Source organism: Nerophis ophidion, linkage group LG06 (genome assembly GCF_033978795.1).
Source record: "Nerophis ophidion isolate RoL-2023_Sa linkage group LG06, RoL_Noph_v1.0, whole genome shotgun sequence".
Lineage (NCBI taxonomy): Eukaryota > Metazoa > Chordata > Actinopteri > Syngnathiformes > Syngnathidae > Nerophis > Nerophis ophidion.
Genome location: NC_084616.1, coordinates 27,525,434 through 27,553,003, shown reverse-complemented (window position 1 = coordinate 27,553,003; position 27,570 = coordinate 27,525,434). Strand labels below are relative to the sequence as shown.

Here is a 27,570-nt window from a genome sequence, read left to right as displayed (position 1 = left end):
CATATATATATATATACATACATATATATGTATATAAATATATACACACATATATATACACATATATATGTTTACTTACACACACACACACACACACACACACACACACACACACACACACACACACACACACACACACACACACACACACACACACACACATACATATATATATATATACATATATATATATATATATATATATATATATATATATACGACTTGTAGAGTTGCACTCACATGTGTTGCCAGCTAACAAAGGCAGTACAATCATGTTTTTTGTCTGATCTTGAATGGGATTGGGCTGAAAATTTTAATTTCCCCCCAGGGATTAATCAAGTATCTCTGATTCTGACACTGACTACTCCAAAAAAGAGTGAATATCCCCAAGTTTCATTGTTATTGTATTTTCCATTAAGATAGTTTAATGAGATTGGGATGTTAGGTCTCTCTGTTTAAACTGAATGGTAACTTTTCATTTATTAACTCGGTAAAATAAAAACATGACGGCTGGGAAGTCATTTCCACATATCTCCCAACATTCATTACGCTTTCTTTTATGTATGAGGCTGTTTACAATTTCCAATAAGGCATCAATTGTGTGTGAGGCTTTCAGAAGCATGATCTAATTGCAGGTACAGTAGGTGATGCATTGTAATTTGTTTCCCTTGTGGCCATTGTTGACTAATTGCAGTCATTTTCTAAAGGCCCATTATAAAAAAGGCAGGGGGGCAATGTTAGGAATTCTTGACCCCCTGGGGCTTGTTATAGAACAGCAATAGTGCTGCACAAGAAGCAGCTGGAATACAAAAATCTCAGTAGCAAGGTAGCAACTGTAAATGTGTTTACCTGCTTTGAAAGAGAGTTCATCCTGCTCTTGGCCATCGTAATCATAGAGAGCTCTCACACGGACGCCTTTACCCATGCTGGAATCCTCTTCGAATGAGTTCCCGTTTCCGCCATTTTCGTTTCCAGAGTTAGCAGCAGGTTGCTCGTCATCGGACCACTCAGTCGAGTACGCTTGGTTCTTATCATAGCTGCTCACGCTGGAGCGACAAACAATATGGTCAGTAAATTTGAGGAAGACAATATATTAAAAAAACACATTGAACAGTATTAAAGGGAAAACATGATTTAAAAAATAAAATGCTTTTGGAAGTCTGCAGGAACTAACCTGCTGCGGTCACCAGGGGGAGCCACGTGGTCAGTGCTTGGAGTGGGTGGGGCTCCATCTGGTTTCTTCTTCTTTGGGGGAGCACTTGCCTGGTCTGGGTTGTATTCCTGTTCAAAAGACGTTCAAAGAGGTACAAATGAAAGAGTCCCTTATGTCGGAGTCGTATCAGGGTGCCTTCCAGACAGTGGGTACCTCAAAGGCGGGCCAGTTCATGTGCATTCCAGGCCCGTGGTTGTTGCTGAACCACTTCAGATCCTCTTGTGTGTTTGCTCCCAGGATGGTGCGCTCCAGTTCTCTGTATATTGTGGAGTAGCTGCATGAGGAGAGAGAGAAACGGAACGAATTGACATGAAGAATGCACCTGAGGGGACTGGATGACGATGCTGTCTAGTTTGGCAACAGAATCGCCAGTTTGGTCCAAATTCTAGAGCTGAGAGAGCTCTGATGCTGGGTCACGGCCTCACTGAATTGAAGCTTATTTGGCCCAAATTACTGAGTTACTACCCGTGGTCGAATGCAAGGCAAACATTTAATATTTCCACTGTTTATTTTGAGTTTGTACCTTTAGCAGCACATATGTCAGCGAATTTCCAAGGTTGAGTAGTGACTACATCCTCAACAATGTGGGAGGATGCATCCACTCTTAAGAGTCAAAACATCGATAAAGTGGACTTTCCAAACTATCTGTTCGACCGTGTAAAGGGTAGAAGTACAGAAGTATGGTGAAACGTCATTTCTTTATATCGGCACGGGTCCACACCCATCCTTCCATCCATTTTTTACCGCTTATTCCCTTTTGGAGTCGCGGGGGGCGCTGGCGCCTATCTCAGGTACAATCGGGCGGAAGGCGGAGTACACCCTGGACAAGTCGCCACCTCATCACAGGGCCAACACAGATAGACCGACAACATTCACACTCACATTCACACACTAGGGCCAATTTAGTGTTGCCAATCAACCTATTCCCAGGTGCATGTCTTTGGAGGTGGGAGGAAGCCAAAGTACCCGCAGGGAACCCACGCATTCACGGGGAGGACATGCAAACGCTACACAGAAAGATCCCGAGCCTGGGATTAACCCCTCTTCCACCGACAGGTCCACACATAATTGTAAAATACAAACCCCGTTTCCATATGAGTCGGGAAATTGTGTTAGATGTAAATATAAACGGAATACAATAATTTGCAAATAATTTTCAACCCATATTCAGTTGAATGCACTACAAAGACAACATAATTGATGTTCAAACTCATAAACTTTGCAAATAATAATTACCTTAGAATTTCATGGCTGCAACACGTGCCAAAGTAGTTGGGAAAGCGCATCTTCACCACTGTGTTACATCACCTTTTCTTTTAACAATACTGAATAAAAGTTTGGGAACTGAGGAAACTAATTGTTGAAGCTTTGAAAGTGGAATTCTTTCCCATTCTTGTTTTATATAGAGCTTCGGTCGTTCAACAGTCCAGGGTCTCCGCTGTCGTATTTTACGCTTCATAATGCGCCACACATTTTCGATGGGAGACAGGTCTGGACTGCAGGCGGGCCTGGAAAGTACCTGCACTCTTTTACTACGAAGCCACGCTGTTGTAACACATGGCTTGGCATTGTCTTGCTGAAACAAGCAGGGGCCTCCATGATAACGTTGCTTGGATGACAACATATGTTGCTCCAAAACCTGTATGTACCTTTCAGCATTAATGGTGCCTTTACAGATGTGTAAGTTACCCATGCCTCGGGCACGAATACACCCCCATACCATCACAGATGCTGGCTTTTGAACTTTGCGCCTATAACAATCCGGATGGTTATTTTCCTCTTTGTTCCGGAGGACACCACGTCCACAGTTTCCAAATATAATTGGAAATGTGGACTCGTCAGACCACAGAACACTTTTCCACTTTGCATCGGTCCATCTCAGATGAGCTCGGGCTCAGCAAAGACGGCGGCGTTCCTGAGTGTTGTTGATAAATGGCTTTCGCTTTGCATAGTAGAGTTTTAAGTTGCACTTACAGATGTAGCGACCAACTGTAGTTACTGACAGTGGTTTTATGACGTGTTCCTGAGCCCATGTGGTGATATCCTTTGCACACTGATGTCGGTTTTTGATGCAGTACCACCTGAGGGATCAAAGGTCCGTAATATCATCGCTTACGTGCAGTGATCTCTCCAGATTATCTGAATTTTTTGATGATTTTATAGACCGTAGATGGTAAAATCCCTAAATTCCTTGCAATAGCTCGTTGAGAAATGTTGTTGTAAAACTGTTCGACAATTTGCTTACAAATTGGTGACCCTCACTCCATCCTTGTTTGTGAAGTACTTAGCATTTCATGGAAGCTGTTTTTATACCCAATCATGGCACCCACCTGTTCCCAATTAGCCTGGTATGCGTGTGTCCGCGTGTGTGTGTGTGTGTGTGTGTGTGTGTGTGTGTGTGTGTGTGTGTGTGTGTGTGTGTGTGTGTGTGTGTGTGTGTGTGTGTGTGTGTGTGTAAAAGAGTGTGTCCATATGTTTGAAAAAGCTTAATGTTTAAAAACAAACATTTGCAAAAAGCAAAAGATTTTCTAGTCCCATGTTGATAACTTGAAAAGGGTCTGTCTAAGGTAATAGTATTAAGATGAAAAATGTATATCTACAATTAATGGTGATTAATCATTAATTTACTACAGACAGAATAGTGATTATTTGCGATTATATAGTTCATCTGTTTGACAGCCCTACATTGTAGTAAAGACGCCATACAACAACAACAACAACAACAACACACAAGTCTATTTGATTTAGAAGTTTCCGAAAGAAAACTGCTCACATGTAAGATGATGGAGGATAAGAAAAGTAAATTACCAATTGATTTTACAAACATACAAATACTCGAACCTGGCTCTAATTAACCAGTGCGACAGGGTAAACACAGCAATCTTTCGCTGCATTCCTTTTATTTAAACAACTTTTTTCCCTTTATGATGGACTATTTGAGGAACTCTGAAATAAGTTTTACCAAAATCTCTATTGGATTAATTTCCACAGGTTAGAACAGTGCATGGATGCAACATGTTTTCTCTGCTTCCAATGAACTTCTTGCCAGGAATACGCTTGTTTGCCCACCATGTGCTTGAGCCCGACCACATAGCGTCCAGATGTGGCGTCACATGCCACCCATCAAAACAGGTCATAGATTTGGTAGCTATTTACTGTTGAATCACAACAACTGAACACCTGTCATTTCTCCAAAAATAATAATTAACTGAAAACAATCTTGTTATGAATTATTTTTCTTCTATTTCACATCAAATATTCCACATTGAACATTCTGGGGGAAAATATTGCATATTTTGTTTTTCCTATTCAATAATGAGGGTTTTGACAAAAGGTCTGATTGATTGAAACTTTTATTAGTAGATTGCACAGTTCAGTACATATTCTGTATAATTGACCACTAAATGGTAACACACGAATAAGTTTTTCAACTTGTTTAAGTCGGGGTCCACGTTCATCAATTCATGGTAATTGAACATAAAAATAATTAAAACTTTATGTCAAGCAATAGATCAAAAGTTGAGCTGTAGATAATCTGTAGATAGTGCTGAAATTAAAAATATATATATATATAAGTTAAAAGTTAAGTTAAAGTACCCGTGATTGTCACAAACACACTAGGTGTGGCTACATTACTCTCTGTATTTGACCCATCACCCTTGATCACCCCTTGGGAGGTGAGGGGAGCAGTGAGCAGCAGCGGTGGCCGCGCTCAGGAATAACTTTTGGTGATTTAACCCCCAATTCCAACCCTTGATGCTGAGTGTCAATGCGGTAATGGGTCTCATTTTTTATAGTCTTTGGTATGACTCGGCTGGGGTTTGAACTCACAACCTACCGATCTCAGGGCGAACAATCTGACTTGTATTGAAAACTTGAGGGAAGTCCTGAACGTTGCAATATATATTGTGTTGTTTTGAAAATGAAAAATGAGAAAATGGCCCGCGCATGCGTTCATTTTTCAGTGTGCAGTATGGACACCCGTTGTCTTTATTTTTAAATTGATGCCAAGCAGTCAAAGCCACTTTTAGCACAGTAAATCTTCCCCTAAAGTATAGTTATTGTATTATTGTATTGAAATAACTCTACAGTCTTCACAGCAACATCCGCCTTTCACCAGTTCAACCGTCACATATATATAAATTATATATAAAAGGTAGGAAAGATAACTACATGTTTGATTCTGGTATGATTCACTGAGCTCACACTAGGTTATACATATTGCAATATTTGTTTGTCAGTTTTGCACCAAGCCAACTTATGACAGTACACTTAATTTCATCACAAATCACAAAGCGACTACATTCCTGAACAAACAGAAATCTTGACAACGGATTGTATAGAGGATGAAATATGAAACCCATTAGACTGCAATAATCGTCCAAATGGGATTTTAATAATAGATGAAAATCAATTATATCTGCCGGAAAGTCACTTCTAAACGCTGAAAATTGTGTTGTATGGTTCACTTCACTGAGTGGCTGGCCAATTAATTCCTTTATGATGTGAGCGTGAAATAATTAAAATACAAGCTTGCTTGGCAATCATCAATCACTCAGTCAAAATTGTATTTTTATTATATATATTTTTTAATCACAATGCAATTTGAGTCGGTTTAATTGTCCCTGCAAAAGAAGCATGTTGACCGAGTAATTAGCTTCATCTTGCAACATCAAGGTTGAGGGTTAGAATCTGTGTAGCGTTTGGTCCAAGAAGTCCAAACTATCCATTGGTGTTAATGTAAGTGGGATTATTTGTCTATCTAACCTCTTTACTGGACTGAACTACATGCAGAAACTCAAATAAGGAAAATAGGTCCTTGTTTCCACGTCTGCACACCACAATTTGGAGCAACCTATTTATAACATGCAAAGAGATTAAAAGTCGTTTCAGCCCCCCGACAGGTTTTTTTTTCCAAGAAGCTGATCTGCTTCCAGCATTTTGACATGACTCACCTTTGGTTCTCAGTGAGGTTAAGGTGGCGTTTGATGTCCAGCAAGGCTTCCTTCAAGAAAGTCAGCCTCCTGACCTCATGCTGCTGACACTGGTCAAACACCTGCTCCATACTCTCCATGTACGTGGGCGAACATTTGTTGAGCTCTTCCAAAGACTTCTCATACTTTTCTTTAGCCTGAGGGAGAAACGACAACATGTCAAGCTTCTGTGGACAAACGGAAATGATGGCAATGTAATGATTATGTTTATACACAGTAAGAAAGTATGGCATGACTCTTAACAGGCTATTCTACCATTCTGGCACACGTACTGTAAGTAGTTCTGCAACGACTGTCTTGTTCACAAACCAAATTTAAGATTATAATTGATTCATGGAGTACGAAGTAAGTACGAAAAATCGTAACTCTGAATGTTGTAAACCGAGGGACACCTCTAGACTTGTGTCCGTTTTCCTGCCTTCGCCCACCTTCTGTACATCCTGTTTGCATTTGTCCACTTTCTCGTGGAGTTTCTTCTGTTGGTCCGGCGTCACGGAAGCCTCGGTCTTGCCGTTGGCTTCTCGGGTGGCGGCCAGCTTCTCCTCCTTGCACGCCATGTGGTATGCTTTCTTCGCCGTCTCCATCTGCATGCCCAAACAGAGGCTTTCTCACTATCGTACACACAATCTGATATGAGGGTCGGAAGCAGCACTATTATGGTGTTAGTGAGAATAACTTTGTGTAACACATCTTGCCAAGCTTTAAAGAGACACATTATTTTATTTTTTACAACTCAAGAGTGAGCTGGAGGGTATCCCGGCTAGGGATAGGTAATGAATTTTGGCTGCTTTATTGGCCACCAACCGAATTCCGTCAGTACTATTGGGTGACATAAAACCGTGCAGTATTTCGATGCCTCAGCACTCAGTGTTTTGAGTTTGAGTTTATTTCGAACTTGCAAGCATACAACATGATACATCACAATTTCCAGTTTCTCTTTTCAATATGTTCGAAAAGGAGTAGTATTTAATCCTACCCCTTTTCTTTCACATAACAGTTGCTAAAACTTTTGTTCACTTCCTGTTCTCAATTTCTTCACAATATACTCCATAAGTAATCACATTTGTGTCACTGATCACAGTAATCACAGATAATATATACTAATTAACATTTTCAAATAGTAAATTATTATTTGTAATCTTTAATAACAGATATACATTAGTGCTTCTCACCAGTGCTTTGACAAATGACAAGCGGTGACTCAGATTGTGGAGTTTTTTAAGACTCAAACACTGTAACTTATTGAAAGTACATTAAAGTGCAGTTTGAATATGAGGTACTGTTATAAATGTTAACCAACACACACAAAAAACATGTTTAATGATTATTTCTGGAACAAAATGTTTTTTTAGCCACAAACTCAAAAATGATTTGAACAAAGTGTCTGCATAGTACATGTTATTTCAGGGGAGTTGAGTCAGAGCAAACAAACAAAAGGTCTGTTTTAAAAATATTTAGATATACTGATGTTATTTATTTAGGATTACTTTAGTCTGTGTTTATTTTCCCAAGCGGGACCAATACAGTAGTTCAGTCACATAGACATTCTGTGCCTGCCTGCGAGTCCGCACTGAGGCCAGGATTACTGGTGAGCAACAGCTGACACTGAGACTAAAGTGTGTCACTGAAATTGATGCTTCTTCTCAATGTTGTGTTTCAACTGGCTAGTGTTGCTACTAGGGTTGTATGGTATACCATTTATTAGTTTAGTGGACTTAGCCAAACTGCCTCTATGTAATATTGCAAGTTTTCATGCCAACAAAGCAAGTACGCCTGATAGAAAACACTCCGGCATAGAGTAAGGCTCCACTTTTAAACCCTTTCAATTTTGGTAATGAAAACTACAAAACTACAACTAAGATGCACGTTGTAATCAAGTACCTGGTGTTTAATAAGTACAATACTTACAGTACAAACTCTTTTTAGGGCACACAAAAACACTAGATACAGCTTAACACAATGCAACGAAATGTTGTTCTTATCTCATACTTGCCAACCTTGAGACCTCCGATTTCGGGAGGTGGGGGGCGGGGCGTAGGCGTGGTTGGGGGCGTGGTTGGGGCGGGGGGCGTGGTTAAGAGGGGAGTATAGTTCACCAACTTGAGTATTTCATATATATTTCATATATATACATATATATATATATATATATATATATATATATATATGTATGAAATACTTGACTTTCAGTGAATTCTAGCTATATATTTATTTTATTATATATATAAATAAAATAAATAGTTGAATTCCAGACGGCTCCTATCAGATACATAGTAATAAAAACACAGTTGTTCTACTAACTGTACTGTGCTTGCTGGTTACTAAAATAAAACCAACAACACTTACCTTTCACTATTTGAGTAACTTTTGTTCTGCAATTTGCGTACTGGCGAGAGTCACTTGCCGTCATGTGCGCAACACCACATAAATCGTTGGCCAATCAAAAAGCAACCCCATAACGCTATAGGCAACATTCACCAGGAGATGGCGACAGACAACATAGAATCACTCTATTACAGACGGCGTCGCCATGGATGTAACTTCCTCGTTCTTCTGCTTCGTCTCCTTGTGTGTGCAGTTTTTTTATTAAACTCCGTAGATGTTGTAACATGATTGGGCAGGCAAGCTGTTTATATAGTGGGAAAGCGGGCGTGAAAACAGGCTGTCCCCACTCAGGTCCGCATGGAGCTCGAGGGGGCGTGGCCTCCAGCTCCGCTGAATTTCGGGAGATTTTCGGGAGAAAATTTCTTCCGGGAGGTTTTCGGGAGAGGCGCTGAATTTCGGGAGTCTCCTGGAAAATCCGGGAGGGTTGGCAAGTATGTCTTATCTGCACTGTAAAGTTCAAATTTGAATGACAATAAGAGGAAGTCTAAGTCTAAGTCTTAATGGCAAAGATTAAGGTAACACAGCATGGTCTATACATTACTGCCATCTAATGTCTTGGAATTGCAACTGCATGCAAACTCCACTATATAATACTTGTAGGAGACTTAGAAGTGTAAGCAAACAAGATATAACAACTGGACAGCATTGTTATCATAATCAGCTCACGGTTAAATGTTGAATAAAAAATATAATTTTATTATTAAACAATTTAAATTTATTGACACATGAAAACATAGAAGTACCAAAAATTGGCACCGTTTAGTACTGGGCATCAATAATCATTGTTACCGCATCGATTCAAATGTAAAAATACCCATTCCTAATCCCAACTGACTCTGGGTAAGAAGCGAGTTACACACTCCCAGAGCAAATAAACAAGCATTAATACTCACAGTCGCGCCGAGGTACAAGTTCGAGTCTCCAATTAACTTGACATGCATCATTTGTGGTTTGTGTGAGGAAACACAGGGAAAACCCACACAACCCCTTGGACAATAATCAAACTCCACACAAAGTGATCCGAGCTGAGAATAAAATCCAAGAGCCAGGCTGTGGGGCCGATGTGCTAAAAGCATACACCACCATGTTTATGAGGTGGGTACGATTGTGGCTTATTGTAAAACACACCAAAAGACCAATCAGCGTCCTTTCAAACGATATCTGTGGCAGCTGCAGTTTTTGCAGTGTTTAAGTGTGCTGAAATGTGAGGTGACTAAACTGATGCTGGAAGAGTTTTGCGCGGCTGTTGACAGCATGTTGATGGAAGGAAGGAAGCATTCATAGCGACAGCCTGTCAGGCCAGCATTATGTACTTTACTGTTCTACTTCTTATCTCAAAAGCTGCTAATGGATATGATATGATTCACTTCCCAAACCTTTTTTTAAAGGCCTACTGAAATGAGATTTTCTTATTCAAGCGGGGATAGCAGGTCCATTCTATGTGTCATACTTGATCATTTCGCGATATTACCATATTTTCGCTGAAAGGATTTAGTAGAGAACATCGACGATAAAGTTCGCAACTTTTGGTCGCTAATAAAAAAGCCTTGCCTTTACCGGAAGTAGCAGACGATGTGCGCGTGACGTCACGGGTTGTAGAGCTTCTCACATCCTAACATTGTTTACAATCATAGCCAGCAGCAGCTAGAGCTATTCGAACCGAAAAAGCAACAATTTCCCCATTAATTTGAGCGAGGATGAAAGATTCGGGAATGAGGAAATTTAGAGTGAAGGATTAGAAAAGAAAAGAAAAAAGGCGAGGGCAGTGAGCGCGATTCAGGTGTTGAAGGATACATTTACTAGGATAATTCTGGAAAATCCCTTATCTGCCTATTGTGTTACTAGTATTTTAGTGAGATTATAAAGTACCTGAAAGTCAAAGGGGTGTGGCCACGGGTGTGTTGACACCAGAGTCTCTGAGGGAAGTCACGCAGCAGCAGCAAGACGGAAGCTCCGCTGATGTCTCCGGTAAGAGCTGACTTATTACCACAATTTTCTCACCGAAAACTGCTGGTTGACATTTGGTCTGGATCCGTGTTCGCTTTACCGCTCTGATCCATAGTAAAGCTTCATCTTCGGGAATTTCAAACAAGGAAACACAGATTGTGTTTGTGTGGCTAAAGGCTAAAAGCTTCCCACCTCCATCTTTCTACTTTGACTTCTCCATTATTAATTGAACAAATTGCAAAAGATTCAGCAACACAGATGTCCAGAATACTGTGTAATTATGTGATTAAAGCAGACTACTTATAGCTTGGATCGGGCTGGAAAATGATTTCCGCTACAACCCGAGACGTCAAACGCACGTGTCATCATACGAGTCATCATACCGCGACGTTTTCAACACGACACTTCGCGGGAAATTTAAACTTACAATTTAGTAAACTAAAATGGCCGTATTGGCATGTGTTGCAATGTTAATATTTCCGCATTGATATATAAACTGTCAGACTGCGTGGTCAGTAGTAGTGGGTTTCAGTAGGCCTTAAGTGCCCGCCCCTACACCAAACATTTTTTATTCCCAGATGGAGTCATGAAACAAAGTGACAAAGATACACATTCAACAACATATCCTCTTACCTCTTTGAGCTTTTTGGCCCATGGTTTCTGAGCTTTCTTAAATCCTTCCTCTGCCTCTTTTGCCTCCTTGAAGCCTCCGATCATTTGTTTGTGATAGGCCTCCTTCTGCCAGTTCTTCACTTTCTCTACATCCTCATTCACCAAGTTGTTCTTGACGTCTTGATGCAGCTCGCTCACCTTATCGGCCTCTGTCATTACAGCCAACCAGGCTCTCTCCACTGAGCCGTACTGGGGGCCTGGAGTAATGTATATGTGCATTCGTCAATTCAGACTAAACACCCACCACCCACGTTTGTGGTTTTATGAGAGTCGACCTTTCTCAATGAGTTGTCTCCATCTCTTGGACCAGGCGGTTAGCTGATCGCCATAAGCTTTTTCTATCTTCGCCCGCTCTTGAAGGCAGCCCATGAGGTCATTGCACAGTCGATGGCCGTCGTCAAATCTCTTGACAGCACGTTTGTAGTTCCCCACCTAGGAGAACAGGTACAGGGAAATACAACAAAACATTCATCAAGACATCCACTGTGTGTTGCTATTGATCATTATGTATCAAAACCTTCTCTACTTGTCCTTGGCTATGGAATACCCTTCCTGATCATCTGAGGTTACAACAGAGTAGTAATACTACTACACACTAAAATGTTGGGTTAAAATATATCCCAATTTCAACCCAACTGCTGGTTCAGAAAAGGACGAACCCCTTATTTGAGTTTTTGTAACCCACCATTTTGGGTAAATTTTTTCCACCCAATTTTTGCATTGAATTATTTCACCAAAAAGTTGAGTTATGATAACTTAACGTTGGGTTATTCCTAACCAAACTATTGGGTTGAATTATTGAACACAAAAGTTAAGTTATGCTAACTCAATGTTGGTTGATTCATAACCCAACTATTGGGTTGAATTTATTTCACATAAAAGCTGAGTTATGCTCAGTACAATGTTGTGTTATTCCAGACCCAACTATTGGGTTGCGCAATTTAGCGTTCTTTGACCCAATAGTTGGGTCAACTATACATTTCACTGCTGGTTTGTCGTGCTCTTTCCCAACTGCTGATCAAAATAGTACTAGTTAAAACTTGCATTTTAATATTTCTATATAGCATGCACAAATATTTTCAAGTACATAAGATGTGTGATTGTAACTCATTTTAATTACATTAATCTTTAAAGGGGAACATTATCACAAAACCTATGCAAGATTCAATATATACCTTGATGTTGCAGAAAAAAGACCATGTATTTTTTTAACCGATTCCCGAACTCTAAATGGGTGAATTTTGGCAAATTAAACGCCTTTCTGTTTATCGGTCTTTTAAACACCGGGTCTCAGTTCTGTTATTTTCCGTTTTTTCGACTATTTTTTGGAACCTTGGAGACATCATGCCTCGTCGGTGTGTTGTCGGAGGGTGTAACAACACTAACAGGGAGGGATTCAAGTTGCACCACTGGCAAGAAATCTGCCGCCAGACCCCCACTGAATTTGCCAGAATGTCTGCACATTTTACCGGCGATGCTAAGACAAACATGGCACAGAGATGTATGGATAACCTGCAGATGCATTTGCAACGATTAAGTCAACGAAATCACAAAGGTGAGTTTTGTTGATGTTGATGACTTATGTGCTAATCAGACATTTTTGGTCACGGCATGACTGCCAGCTAATCGATGCTAACATGCTACGCTAATCGATGCTAACATGCTATTTACGCTAGCTGTATGTACATTTGAAACTAGATACCCACATTTAATGCGAAACAAACACTTACCAATCGACGGATTTAAGTTGCTCCAGTGTCACAAGATACGAAAGTCCTGATCGTTTGGTCTGCACATTTTACCGGCGATGCTAATAAGGCAGCCATGCTATGGGGCACTTCATTAGGTACACCCATGCTATGGCCCAATAGCATCAATAGCTATTTGCTCAATAGCTTCAATTTCTTCTTCAATTTCGTTTTCGCTATCTGCCTCCCTACTCTGACCATCTGTTTCAATACATGCGTAATCTGTTGAATCGCTTAAGCCGCTGAAATCCAAGTCTGAATTCGAGCTAATGTCGCTATATCTTGCTGTGGTAACCGCCATGTTGTTTGTATTGGCAGCCCTGTATGACGTCACAGGGAAATGGATAGTCACATCGCAAATAGCGAAAATCAAGAACTTTAAAGCTTTTTTTAGGGATATTCCGGGAGGTGTAAAATTTTGAAAAAAACTTCGAAAAATAAAACAAGCCACTGGGAACTGTTTTTTATTGTTTTTAACCCTTTTGAAATTGTGATAATGTTCCCCTTTAATAACATTCCATTCAAGAAAACAGCCTAATAAAAAAAGCCTTTTGCCTAAAAATGCGTTACTCATTGAAAAACAACCCAAAAATGGTTCATAGTTTTTGAAATATTGGATATTGAGTTTAAATATTACCCTTATAATGCAAAAGATTGATTGCTCTTCATAAAAATAACAATTGCAACTCATAAATTGGGTCATCAAAATAACCGATAATTTTTTTAACATGTACTAACAGTACTATGGTTCAACTTGTACAGGCTGCCACTAGGCCGGCGTGTACGCAGCTAAAATGTCTCCTACCACAACTATGCAGATTTTGCCTGTCACTGACAGCAGGTTAACTTTTGCCTGTTGATTCACTTTGTCACAGATCAGTGTGTGGATGCAAAAAATGTTTTCTCTTCAGCTAAACTCAGACAAAACCGAAATCATGGACCGTAGCCCACATTGAGACCCTCCCACTGAAACCTAATAATCAGATTAGAAATCTAGGGGTAATAATGGACTAAAACTTGAACTTTAACGACACATTAAGTCAATGCCATTGGCAGTTTTTTACCACCAAAAAACATTGCCAAAATCAAAGAAATAGTGTCTGAAGCGGTTTGAGAAAAAATAATTAATGCCTTTGTCTGCAGCGGGTTAGACTACTATAATGGCCTTCCAACAGGGTTCTCTAAACGAGCACTGGCTTCCTGTTGCTCAGAGAAGAGACTTTAATGCAGCTCTCCTTGTGTACAAGTATTTTCATGGTCTTGTGCCAAAGTACATCTCCGACATGTTAGAGCCATATGAACCATCTCGAGCTCTGAGAACCTCAGGGAGTGGTCTCCTAATGGGGCCTACAGTCAGGACTAATTGTGAGGCTGCGTTTTAATTTTATGCCCCTAAAATCTGGAACAGCCTTTAGAAGATGTGAGACAGGCCTCAGTGTTGGTGAACTGTGCATATGACAACTGAAAGTATTTTATTGACACTCTTCGATTTTAATTTCATTATTTATGATTATTTTTACGATATTTCCATTCAACTTTTTGTAACGTTATGCATCTGTAAAGCAGTTGGTATTGCCTTGCGTTCGAATTGTGCTATATAAATAAACTTGCCGTGCCTATAGGACAAGCCTTGTATACCGTACAATGTTAAAAAGAAAATACGTACAGTCGTGGTCAAAAGTTTACATACACTTGTATAGAACATAATGTAATGGCTGTCTTGAGTTTCTAATAATTTCTACAACTCTTTTTTTTTTTTTGATAGAGTGATTGGAGCACATATTTGTTGGTCACAAAAAACATTCATGAAGTTTGGTTCTTTTATGAATTTATAATGGGTCTACTGAAAATGTGACCAAATCATTGATCGTTTACAAACTGAGTTCGGAGAGGAAGTGACGCCAGAAAGACCGCGCCCCACACAGGAAGTGACGTCAGAAAGAACGCGCCACAACCAGCTTCATAATAAAGCGGTTTCGTAACTTGGAGATAACCACTGGAAATATGAAGGTGAGTCATCCAAACACGCCCATGTTTCTTCTTCTTGTACATGTACAGAGGCTTGTGGAAATCAAACATGAATACATTAAGAGAAAGCGATTGCAGCTATTTCGGATACAACGCTTCTCAGACGGCCAGAGAACTTTTCAATGTCCAGGTCAGCTGTGATTCTACTCAGCGAAAAACTTTGTCCATTTGTCGAAGGACAGTCAACGAGAATGCAAGCTACCGGGGATGTGATAAAGAAGGTAGCGTGTGCTTTGTATTACCTGGCCGTCGATGGAAGACTAACTGAGGAAAACAGCGAATGCTTTTGGACTGGCAAAGCAGACTATATCAGTTTTTGTCCGCCATGTATGTCGCGGACTCATCGTCTAGGTCCAGAATATATAAAGTGAGTAAAACAAATGGACAATGAAAGTGAAGGCAAAAGAGTGAGGCGTGTCCTGACAATATAAAAATAATAATAATAATATGTTTTATTTATAAGGCGCCTTTCTGGGCACTCAAGGACACCGTACAAAATAAAAACAATACAATTAAATTGGATAAAAACAACAATAATAACAACAATGTTAGATAAGATAGGATGATTACAAAGAATAAGCAGTCCGGAATCGGTGTGTTTTGAGTCTTGACTTGAAGAGGGATAATGAGTCCAAGTTGCGAAGGTCTGGTGGTAAGGAGTTCCAAAGATGTTGGGAAGAGCAGCTGAAAGCTCGGGCACCCATGGTGGACAGTTTAAATAAGGGGACAGTGAGATGGATGGATGAAGAGGATCTTAGGAAAAGTGAGAGCGTGGCGACATGGATCAGGTCAGAGAGATATGATGGAGAGAGGTTATGGATGGCTTTGAAAGTGAGGAGAATTATTTTAAAGTGAATACTATGTTTGATGAGTAGCCAGTGGAGTTGCTGCAGAACAGGGGTGATGTGCTGGATTGAAGGGGTTCTGGTGATTATCCGAGCTGCAGAGTTCTGGAGAAGGAAATGGCCCTCCGAAGACACAAAGGTAGAAGATGATGCTGCAGATAAGATGGAGCAGGAAGAAGGCTAAAGTACAATCAAAAGACAAAAATGCAGCAGAAAAGCTAGAAAAGAAGGAAGAAAAAGAAGACAAGAAGGTAGAAGATGACGCCGCAGACAAGAAGGAGCAGGAAAAAGCTAAAGTACAATCGAAAGACAAAAATACAGCAGAGAAGGTAGATAAGAAGGAAGAACCAGAAGACAAGATGGAAGAGGAGGAAGAAGCTGAGGAGGACATAGCGGAAGAAGCTGAAGATGGTAGTGAAGAAGAAGATACAATGGATCTGGCTGAACACAGCAATGTTGTAGAAAAAGACAAAGATCACAAAGAAAAGGACAAAGATTACGAAGAAAAGGACAAAAAAGAAAAAGACAAGAAGAAAGACAAAGAAGAAAAAGACAAGGGAAAAGACAAAGAAGACAAAGAAAAAAACAAATAAGACAAAGACAAAGAAAACAAAGGAAAAGACAAAGAAGACAAAGAAAAGAGAAAAGAAAAAGAAGACAAAGAAAAAGGAAAAGACAAAGAACACAAAGAAAAAAGAAAAGACAAAGAAGACAAAGAAAAAAGAAGAGACAAAGAAAAGACAAAGAAGACAAGGAGAAGACTGGGGGCACAGGTGGTCGTGGCCACCTTCACTTCCCACTCCTGGGAAAAAGGGGGGGGAATACGCTCAGCAGGTCGGAAACACGGCTTGCATCTGGTGATGGAGGACTGTGGAGAGGCGAAGCCGACGGTCCGACGGAGCGGGACGGCACGCTGGAGCGCCAGGGCACGCTGGAGCCCGGCCCAAGATGGCGGCAAGGAGGCGGAGAATACGAGCGAGGGCGAGGCGGGGCGTGCCGGGAGCAACGCCGGAAGCGAGATCAGGTGCATTGATCTCCTAACGATGTAAAAAAGGGGAGAAGGAGGCGAGAACGGGGCAGAAGGAGTGGGAAAGCCTGCAGCAGTGGATGAGGAGCGAAAACAAGAGAGAAAGCAAGACGCAGACGACGAGGGGGGCGGCTGAAGAGCGAGACGGCGGAGCGAGCAGTGGGAGCGACGACGGCGCAAAAGACTTCCTTTATTTGAAAAAATAAACAAGAGTCAAACCTGCTAAAGCAATGTACTTCCTTGGTGGTCCATGGAACCCGCACAACAGTGAGGTACTGTCACATTGATGTATAATGTTCTTTATCACATTATTTACATGTCCATTAAACATTTTATTAATTCATATTGGTTCAGGTGTGACTCACTACAACAGCGCCCCACAGCACACTGGATTCTAGTTAATTGAAATACCACAACACTAGCTATTGTTCAGATAAGTAAAATTTAAGAACTTGCACACAAAGCAACACTGGAAGTGACTATGACGGGCACATTTTCCATGCATGCGTATTAGGTCGCGTTGCGGCGGCGGATGGCGGAGAGGGTCTTAAACGATGGCATCATTGTTTGTGGACACAGATAAGGTTAGGTGGGATTTACCCTGGATAACCTTATCCGGCTTAGTGTAAACGGGGTCTTAGTGTCAAAGCTCAAATACTTTTCAAAGTGCCATTCTGCTGGTTACTGCTAAAGATAGGTCTTCATCTTTAGCACAATGAACAGTGTAGTAGATGCCGTGATTACTTTGTAAAGTGGTCGCTTTGTTGGAGCTGGAAGTCTTTTAAATCAGTGCCAGTTGGTAGCTCCTACATTGCCTGCTTGAGTGCCTGTTGGCTGATCGGGTGGAGCAGGCACAGGAACTCCTGAACAGAGTGGAGGTGGAATGTGCCAGGGTTGGCCTCAGACTGAACTCAAAGAAGACTGAGGTTATCACCTATAACCTACACATGGACCACCCGCCAATAACAACATCAGATGGCAACGCTCTGCGAGAGGTCCATGACTTCAAGTACATGGGTTCCTGGATGAACTCCACAGAACAAGACCTTAAGGTCAGCAAGGCACTAGCGTGGTGGGCCCTCAACGGTATGTCAAGGGTGTGGTGCTCGAATCTCCCCCGACACATAAAGCTGAATCTATTCTACTCCACTGTGGAGTCTGTCCTCCTGTATGGCTGCCAAAGCTGGACCCTGACACCCACCCTGCAGAAGTCCCTAGATGGGTGCTACACATTGGGTGCCAGATTGTGGACAAGAACATCCACATCACCAACAAGGACCTGTATGGGCAACTGCCGAGGCTAAGCAGGAAGGTAACACAAGGAAGATGAGGCTGGCCGGCCACGTCCACAGATATCGGGAGCTACCGGCCAGCAGGCTGGTCCTATGGGAAATAACGCACGGATCGCGAAGACGTCCTGCGCTAACATACGTGGACATCCTGAAGAAAGATAGAGGAGCTGAAAGCTCTACGGAGCTGGCCGGGTGTATGTAGAACCGGAATGATTGGAGACCCCGATGGAAGCTTGTCTGAGGACGACTGAGAGAGAGAGTGTATTCATGCCGTCATAACAGGTGGGTGCTCAGATTAGTTGTGCAGCCGCTACTTTATCTCTGCTTTCCAAACGTTACAAGTGGTCATACTTTTATCCAACTAACCATTTTTTTGTTTTTAATCCAAACGTTTACCACACTTCAGGTTTGATATACAGCTTCACATTGTAAACTCTTTCCGTGCTGTGTGCCATGTTGCTTTGTCGTAATCAGTCACAAACGAGATCGTTACTCTCGCGTTAAGTCATCACAGAAGTCTCGCGAGATGAGCGCGGCCACGTTTTGTAGCAGAGCATCGATATTACATGTCTTATCATCCAGTCTCCGTTTTTTATTCTGACATTGCACCTTGAACTGGACTGCTTTATAAAGCAGGGGCAGGCCGTGTGGCTCCGCCTCCTCTGTTCCTGGTGGAGGGGCAGGGGGGGATGGAGTGTGAGCTCATGCTGCACGAAGGAGGAGGGGTGGGGGACAGTGAAGGGAGGGATGGCTCGTGCCTTTGCATGTGTAGTTATGCAAGGACATGGGCTCGTGTTAGCGTGTGTGTGCGTTACTGTGAGCGTGCGCACACTAATCCCTCTGAGTGGTGTGAGCAAGCAGACAGATTTGAAGGGATAGAAAATACAGAAGAGGCACAAATGCATAGAGAACGCAGACTGGGTGTGTGCGTACGTGTGTAAAATGCATTTAGCCACATGCCCGTCTCATGAAGAAGCAGCCTAATGTGTTTACTGACAACAAAGCCCCAGTGGGATTGGCTGTGGCTTCACCATGCGTGTGACGTCACAGTTTGAGAGGAGAGGGCTGACAATGTGTGTGTGTTGCAAACAACGTACATGTGGAGTCTGTACCTACAAATGCGGAGGGAAGGGTGTGTTTGCAGCACTTGTGTAGAGCAGGTGCACAAGGATAAAAGGCCTCCTCAGAGTCATGATGACTGAGGCTCTTTGTGCCGCTGTGACACAAAGAAGACTCTGTACGAGAGGGAATTCATTAACACTGATTTTTTTTTGTTTGTTTTTTTTTGTTTAAGTATTTTCTCACACACCAAATGCATCTCACCAAACATGGAGCATATTTCAGTTTTGCACAATGTTCTATACTCAATAACTCTACTGTTGAACTTAACAATAATCAATTAATCATCCAAATAGTGTTAAAAACATACATAATGTTACAATGCAAATGTGCAATTTTTTATGTTTCAACGCTAAGACTTTTATTTTTTAATTAATCCACCATGTGCGGTGCTTAAAAGGACAATATTTGTGATATACAGTCATGGTCAAAGTTTACATACACTTGTAAAGAAAATCATGTCATGGTTGTCTTGAGTTTCTAATAATATCTGAAAGAGTGATTGGAGCACATACTAGTTGGTCACAAAAAACATTCATGAAGTTTGGTTCTTTTATGAATTTATTATGGGTCTACTGAAAATGTGACCAAATCTGCTGGGTCAAAAGTATACATACTGTTGTGATTTTGGACTCTTCCGTTCCTTAGTTTGAGCACTTCCTGTTTATCTGGTCTCCATGGTTTCACATTGGTTCCACCTCCCCTTGTTTTCAACGCACACCTGTTTTTCATTGATTGCTTTAGTATTTAGTCCTGCCTGTTACCTCAGTTCCTTCTGGTTGGTTTGTTTGCTACTTGCAACACGCACGTTGATTCTTCTTTTTTGTAATCACTATTGCTAAGTCTCGCCTTAGCTTCGCGTGCGCACTGCACGTCGATTCCTGTACTTTGCTCTAGTTGCTAATTATTAGCCTAGCTCTCCGTGCGTTCGGCACGCCTTTCTTTATATTTTGTACCAGTGTTATTTCATGTTTTGTATTAAATCTCATCTTACCTGCAACTCCTGCCTGTCTTGGTCCTCTTCCATCCCTGGGGTGACAACGCGCATCCACCATGCGTCGCCATCGTGTCAGAAACCAACCAGCACAACGTCACCTCGCAGTGGACCACCAAAAGTCTTCCCTTCGCCAAGCCGCGAAGACTTTTTCCCCGGACAGCAGCGCGCAGACAACAGCCCAGTACTCTTCCCTGAGGTTTGGAAGTTTTGTTTTTTCTCCATATTCCAACCACTCTTCCGACTGGGCTGTAAGGCCAGGGCATACCTCCGGCCCACCGGTCCATCACGGTGACGTCATTTCGTGAACGCCCCCTGGTGACGTAATGCCTTCCACCATTGATGATATTTTCACCGAAGATTTTTTTATTGTGGACGATATATCTCAGCCATTTTCCAAAGACTTGGACAGTAATAATACTTTCACACAGTATCAGGACATTTATATTGATTCTAGTCACCCTCAGTATATTGTTAATTGTCAAGATCAGCCTCCCATTACTTTGGCCCCACCCCCTATGGTTCAAGCCCCGCCCACATCTCAGCCTATTTCACATCCTACCCCCACGTCACCTGATTTTGAAACTGACCTGGAAAAATACAGTCCTGCCTGGATGGACGAGTGGTACAGGAGAGTTTTGATTGAACTGGAGCTGGAGGAGAAATTTCTTGCTGCTCAGAACAATCCTCTCCTCATACAGACTAATGGGGTGGAGTCTACCCTCTTCCTGACCTCCCACCACCCACCCTTAGGGTCAATCGCTGACCATAAGGTCGTCTGGAATCCGCCTCTTGGGGGAGGGGCTGGTACTAGCAGCTGTGTTGCGGAGGTAGCACAGCTGCGACCCACTCAGCCGAAACGACCAGCTAGACTTCCTCCACCTGTGCGCAGTCCAAGAGCTAGTCCGACTCGTAGACTGAGTCGTAGTCCGAGTCCTAGCCCAAGTCCTTGTTCAAGTCAGTCTCCTAGTTGTAGTCCAAGCCCCTGTTTAAGTCATACTCCTAGTTGTAGTTCAAGTCCTAGTCTCAGTCCTAGCCCTCGTCGTAGTCCTAGTTCTAGTCCGACTCGTGGACTGAGTCGTAGGCCGAGTCCTACTCCTAAGCTGGTTCACAAACCAGTCCCTGACCCCGGTCTGGATCATACTCCAGTTTCTAATTTTTGGTTGGATACCACTCCAGTTTCTGACTCTGTGTTGGTTCACACACCAGCACCTGACCCCGGTCTGGATCTCACTCCAGCACCCGACCTCTGGCTGGATCACACACCAGTACCTGCTCCAAAGCTGGAGCCCACATCTGCTTCTGCTCCAAGCCTGGAGCTCACACCTACACCAGCTCCTCGGCTGAAGCCAACACCAGCTCCTGCTCCTCTGCCGGCCTCAGCTCCTCTGCCGGCCTCAGCTCCTGCTCCTCTGCCGGCCTCAGCACCTGCTCCTCTGCCGGCCTCAGCACCTGCTCCTCTGCCGGCCTCAGCACCTGCTCCTCTGCCGGCCTCAGCACCTGCTCCTCTGCCGGCCTCAGCACCTGCTCCTCTGCCGGCTCAGCACCTGCTCCTCTGCCGGCATCCACATCAGCATCGGTGCCTGCTTCGGCTGCAGCCCCCGCACCTTCGTCTGCTGCTGCCAAGCCTCCTCCACGTCGGCCATGGGTGTGGCCGTACCCCGGGCGTCCGCCTCAGCAGGCGCGTCCACCTCCACGTCTGCCACAGATGTGGCCTCTACGAGGTCGCCCGCCAAAACTTCTGCGGCAGCGGCGTTCCACCCGCCGCCGCCACCTGATGTGTCCTCGGTGGATTCGGGGACACAGGACCTGCGGACCCTCCACCATGTCCTCCCTCCGCCCTCCCGTCACTTTTGGACTGTCTGGTTGTGGGGGGTTCCTTTGCTTTGTTTGGGACATCTGGGATCTGTCTTTGAAGGGGGGGGGGGGGGGGGGGGGGTACTGTTGTGATTTTGGACTCTTCCGTTCCTTAGTTTGAGCACTTCCTGTTTATCTGGTCTCCATGGTTTCACATTGGTTCCACCTCCCCTTGTTTTCGACGCACACCTGTTTTTCATTGATTGCTTTAGTATTTAGTCTTGTTTGCTACTTGCAACACGCACGTTGGTTCTTCTTTTTTGTAATCACTATTGCTAAGTCTCGCCTTAGCTTCGCGTGCGCACTGCACATCGATTCCTGTACTTTGCTCTAGTTGCTAATTATTAGCCTAGCTCTCCGTGCGTTCGGCACGCCTTTCTTTATATATTGTACTAGTGTTATTTTATGTTTTGTATTAAATCTCATCTTACCTGCAACTCCTGCCTGTCTTGGTCCTCTTACATCCCTGGGGTGACAACGCGCATCCACCATGCGTCGCCATCGTGTCACATACTGGAATGTTTATATTTGGTTACATGTCCCTTGGCAAGTTTCACTGCAATAAGGCGCTTTTGGTAGCCATGCACAAGCTTCTAGTTGAATTTTTGACCACAACTCTTGAGAAAATGGGTGCAGTTCAGCTAAATTTGTTGGTTTTCTGACATGGACTTGTTTCTTCAGCAATGTCCACATGTTTAAGTCAGGACTTTGGAAAGGCAACAGAACTTTCCTCCAGAAAGTCTTATCTGTGTCCATGTGACGTCAGATGAAACTACAATTGAGCTGTTTGGCTACAATACCCAGTAATATGTTTGGAGAGGAAAATGTGAGGCCTTTAATCCCAGGAACACCATTCCCACCATCAAGCATGGTGGTGGTAGTATTATGCACTGGGCCTGTTTTGCTGCCAATGGAACTGGTGCTTTACAGAGAGTAAATGGGACAGTGAAAGAGGAGGTATACCTCCAAATTCTTCAGGACAACCTAAAATCATCAGCCCAGAGGTTGGGTCTTGGGCGCAGTTTGGTGTTCCAACAGGACAATGACCCCAAACACTTGTCAATAGTGGTAAAGGAATGGCTAAATCAGGCTAGAATTACGGTTTTAGAATGGCCTTCCCAACGTCCTGACCTAAACATGTGGACAATGCTGAAGAAACAAGTTCATTTCAGAAATCCAACACAATTAGCTGAACTGCACCAATTTTGTCAAGAGAAGTGGTCAAATATTCAACTAAAAGTTTGCCAGAGGCTTGTGAATGGCTACCAAAAGCATCTCATTGCAGTGAAACTTGCCAAGGGACATGTAACCAAATATTAACATTGATGTATGTATACTTTTGACCCAGCAGATATGGTCAAATTTTCAGTAGACCCATAATAAATTCATAAAATAACCACATTTTATGAATGTTTTTTATGACCAACAAGTATGTGCTCCAATCACTCTATCACAAAAAATAAGAGTTGTAGAATTATTAGAAACTCAAGACAGCCATGAAATGATGTTCTTTACAAGTGTATGTAAACTTTGGATCACGACTGTATATGTGAATTAGTAACTAAATTCATTCAGGACATGATATTTATTATCTTTCATTTATTAAATGTTGGTTAACTAGAGCAACTATTTTCTGCAAGGTATTATTAAAAAGATGATAAACTGTTGAAGAAATATTTCACAATGTACACAATAACCTAACAGCTGAAAATGCAATTGTGTATTAGAGTCTGTATGAGGCATATTAACATAGGTTTCGGTAGAGATGGGCATCTGACCCCATTTCTTTGATCGACTCATTGGAAATATCAAGTAACGATTATCTTTTCAAACAATCAAGTTTATAAAGATAAAGATAGAAGCAACAGCGCCTGTGCTGCCAAGTAGCGCGTTGTTTTGCTCACCGTTATGACCAGCAATTTCCCTGACTTGGTGGATCATTTCCAGTCAAATTTTAAGTCATTCTGATTGCATCGCATTCAATAAATGACACATCTTTATTGAGCACACAAATGCAATCAGAAGGAGTGAGCGAATGTGTCTCCTATGATTTGTGTGTGTTATCAGGAAGAATGCTCGAGGTTGCAATACAGTCATGACTATGACTTGGCTGCATTATGCACGTGAACGTGTATTGTCCATCCATCCATCCATTCCTTTTCTACCGCTTATTCCCTTTGGGGTCCCGGGGGGCGCTGGTGCCTATCTCAGCTACAATCGGGCGGAAGGCGGCATACACCCTGGACTAGTCGCCACCTCATCGCAGGGCCAACACAGATAGACAGACAACATTCACACTCACATTCACACACAAGGGCCAATTTAGTGTTGCCAGTCAACCTATCCCCAGGTGCATGTCTTTGGAAGTGGGAGGAAGGCGGAGTACCCGAAGGGAACCCACGCAGTCATGGGGAGGACATGCAAACTCCATACAGAAAGATCCCGAGCCCGGAATTGAACCCAAGACTACTCAGTTCATTCGTATTGTGAGGCAGACACACTAATATGAGGGGCCGTTTTGGGACATTATTCAGAATTACCTCTTACATACACCACTGAAATGCTCTCACATAAACAACTGAAATGTTTTTCTCTCACACACACAATTGAAACACTCTTATACACACTACTGAAATGCTCTCACATACACGACTGAAATGCTCTCACATACACTACTGAAATGCTCTTACATACACTACTGAAATGCTCTTACATACACTACTGAAATGCTCTCACATACACTACTGAAATGCTCTCACAAACACTACTGAAATGCTCTTACACACACCACTGAAATGCTCTCACATACACTACTGAAATGCTCTTACATACACTACTGAAATGCTCTTACATACACTACTGAAATGCTCTCACATACACTACTGAAATGCTCTTACATACACTACTGAAATGCTCTTACATACACTACTGAAATGCTCTCATATACACTACTGAAATGCTCTTACATACACTACTGAAATGCTCTTACATACACTACTGAAATGCTCCCACATACACCACTGAAATGCTCTCACATAAACAACTAAAATGCTCTCACATAAACAACTAAAATGTTTTACTCTCACGCACACACACACATACCACTTGCGTGTGAGAGACAACAATTTTAGTAGTATGTGTGCAAGGATTTCAGTTATGTGTATGAGAGCATCTTACCAGTGTGTGAGAGCATCTTACCAGTGTAAATGAGAGCATCTTACTAGTGTGTATGAGCGACATTGCATTCCGGTTCCGGTCACTAATAATGCCCGCCCCTTTCAGTTTTTTTTTAAGCCAAGTTGTTTGTGAACAAAATGTCTGCCTAACTGCCGACAAGTAGCTTAACCGAGGCAGGAGCTCTACTTCATAATTTTAGGGCTTCAGCAGAAAATATAAGAACACTTTGAATGCAACAAGGGTCGGGCTGCCGCCGTGGGTTGCACCTGTGTGCGCGACACCTAAGCTGCCACACAGCGGTGCTAATTGTCCTCCCGACAGCCAAGCAGCCTGGAGCACTCGTTCCATTGCGATAGTGCACGGCAGCATTATCAAGCGCAACCTTCTACCTCATGGACATCGGGGCAAGAGGAGGAAAAGGTAATTAGACATTATTTATTTCTAAATGATTGTTGAATCCCACGGAATGGAAGGCAACATAGCACTGTAGCCATTAAGCAGTTAGCCTTGTGTGCCTCCACTACAAACAAGTTAGAAACTAATGTTTCTGCGGCTCCTAAGAGTCTGACTTCTATTGCAAACTTGCCGTTTATCTCGGAGGAAACGGAAAAAGTACACAGTCAAATCAGCTAATAATGTTTGCAAAGTTGTTGCTATGGTAACATGTCGAAATGTGAGTCACGTCGTAGTACGTCGGTAGCTGATCGAATAGTAATAATAATAGATTACATTTATTTAGCGCTTTTCTTTGGATTAGATAAGGGGTCCCCAAACTACTGCCCGCTTGCCGGCTACGGCCCTCCAACGTCCAACATCCGGCCCGCTGCTGGAATGTTTTTTTTTTTTTGTATTATTATTTTAAATCTGTCTTTTCTAATCCATTTTTTTGACGTCCCCTAGCCACTCGAGCAAATCATAATGTCTAAAAAGGAATTTTCCCGTCTGACTTATATTGTCTTAGCTGTTTTCATGTGATCTGATTTTTACATTGTTATTTCAGAGTCACCACACAGCTGCATGACCATTTCAACAAGGACGTAATACAAAGAGCATTTCAGTAGTGTATGTGAGAGCATTTCAGTAGTGTATGTGAGAGCATTTCAGTAGTGTATGTAAGAGCATTTCAGTAGTGTATGTAAGAGCATTTCAGTAGTGTATGTAAGAAGCGTTCCAGTAGTGTATGTGAGAGCATTTCAGTAGTGTGTATAAGAGTGTTTCAGTAGTGTGTGAGAGAAAAACATTTCAGTTGTTTATGTGAGAGCATTTCAGTCGTGTGTATAAGAGTGTTTCAGTAGTGTGTGTGAGAGAAAAACATTTCAGTTGTTTGTGTGAGAGCATTTCAGTAGTGTATGTAATAGGTAATTCTGAATAATGTCCCTAACGGCCCCTCATACACTAACCCCTCTTCCACCGTGTTGCCCAATGTGTATTGTACTGTATGCAAATGGCGTCGACCAATTGAACTAGTGTGAGTATTATGAAATAAAATATAAAACAGCGGTAAAAATAAATTTTCTGAGTTTGAATTTGAAGCATGGAGAAATACTTGTTTTATTTCTATTTAGATATATAGAAAAAAAGCTATAGTATGCTTTTATTTGCAACAGTGCGACACTGAAGCTTTAATGTGGCGGCTTGTGTGTTAGTACCTCCCAAAAGCTGTCCATGGTGTCGTCGGCACCTGCACATTCATCGTAGGAGCCAGACATTGTCCTGGACGTCACAAAACTCTTCCTCAGCCAAAACTGTCCTCTGCAGGGATGCTTGCTTCCTCGTACGCTGGAAGACAGTACGAGAGGATTACACAACATGCAGGGAGACGTATACGTCTATTAGCCCCAAAATCAGCAAAGCCGGCCTTGGGTTACAACATGGCAATTAGCGAGGGAGACTTTTTCAGTGAGATCCTCATAATAATGAGATAAAAATAGCTTCCTCAGCTATGCATCCAGTTCACTGCCCCAAGGAGTGAGAATGGCCATCACATGGCGTGTCCTAGAAAAGACTGACTGCTATTACACATGCATGACCCTGAATCTTTACACATAGCAAACCTTGCCCCGTTCTTCACATATTTTCTGCAAAAAGATTACTGCTGGTTACCTGTCAGGCAAAAAAAAACGTTTGTTTTTGTTTAATGTGTGTTTGATATCGCTACACCATGGCCAAAGCACAAGAAGCTGTGTTGAACTGTGATAAATATATTTTGCTTACGTCATTATTTGGAGCTCTTCAATGGATTGTGAATTGCTAAGGGTCTGATCTACTTTGA

General features: G+C 42.3%; 1 protein-coding gene across 1 annotated transcript in view; it reads right to left on the bottom strand.

The window, feature by feature from the left end:
• The window catches only part of LOC133554453 (protein kinase C and casein kinase substrate in neurons protein 1-like), a 70,376-nt gene that overhangs the window by 6,779 nt on the left and 36,027 nt on the right, over positions 1 to 27,570 (bottom strand). Inside the window, exons 2-9 of the mRNA XM_061903255.1 lie at positions 26,948 to 27,077; positions 11,487 to 11,643; positions 11,173 to 11,408; positions 6,636 to 6,791; positions 6,169 to 6,344; positions 1,367 to 1,487; positions 1,175 to 1,281; positions 850 to 1,046 (exon numbers count right to left, since the gene is read on the bottom strand). Coding sequence (XP_061759239.1) covers positions 850 to 1,046; positions 1,175 to 1,281; positions 1,367 to 1,487; positions 6,169 to 6,344; positions 6,636 to 6,791; positions 11,173 to 11,408; positions 11,487 to 11,643; positions 26,948 to 27,077 — 1,280 coding nt within the window. The remainder of the gene's footprint in view (positions 1 to 849; positions 1,047 to 1,174; positions 1,282 to 1,366; positions 1,488 to 6,168; positions 6,345 to 6,635; positions 6,792 to 11,172; positions 11,409 to 11,486; positions 11,644 to 26,947; positions 27,078 to 27,570) is intronic.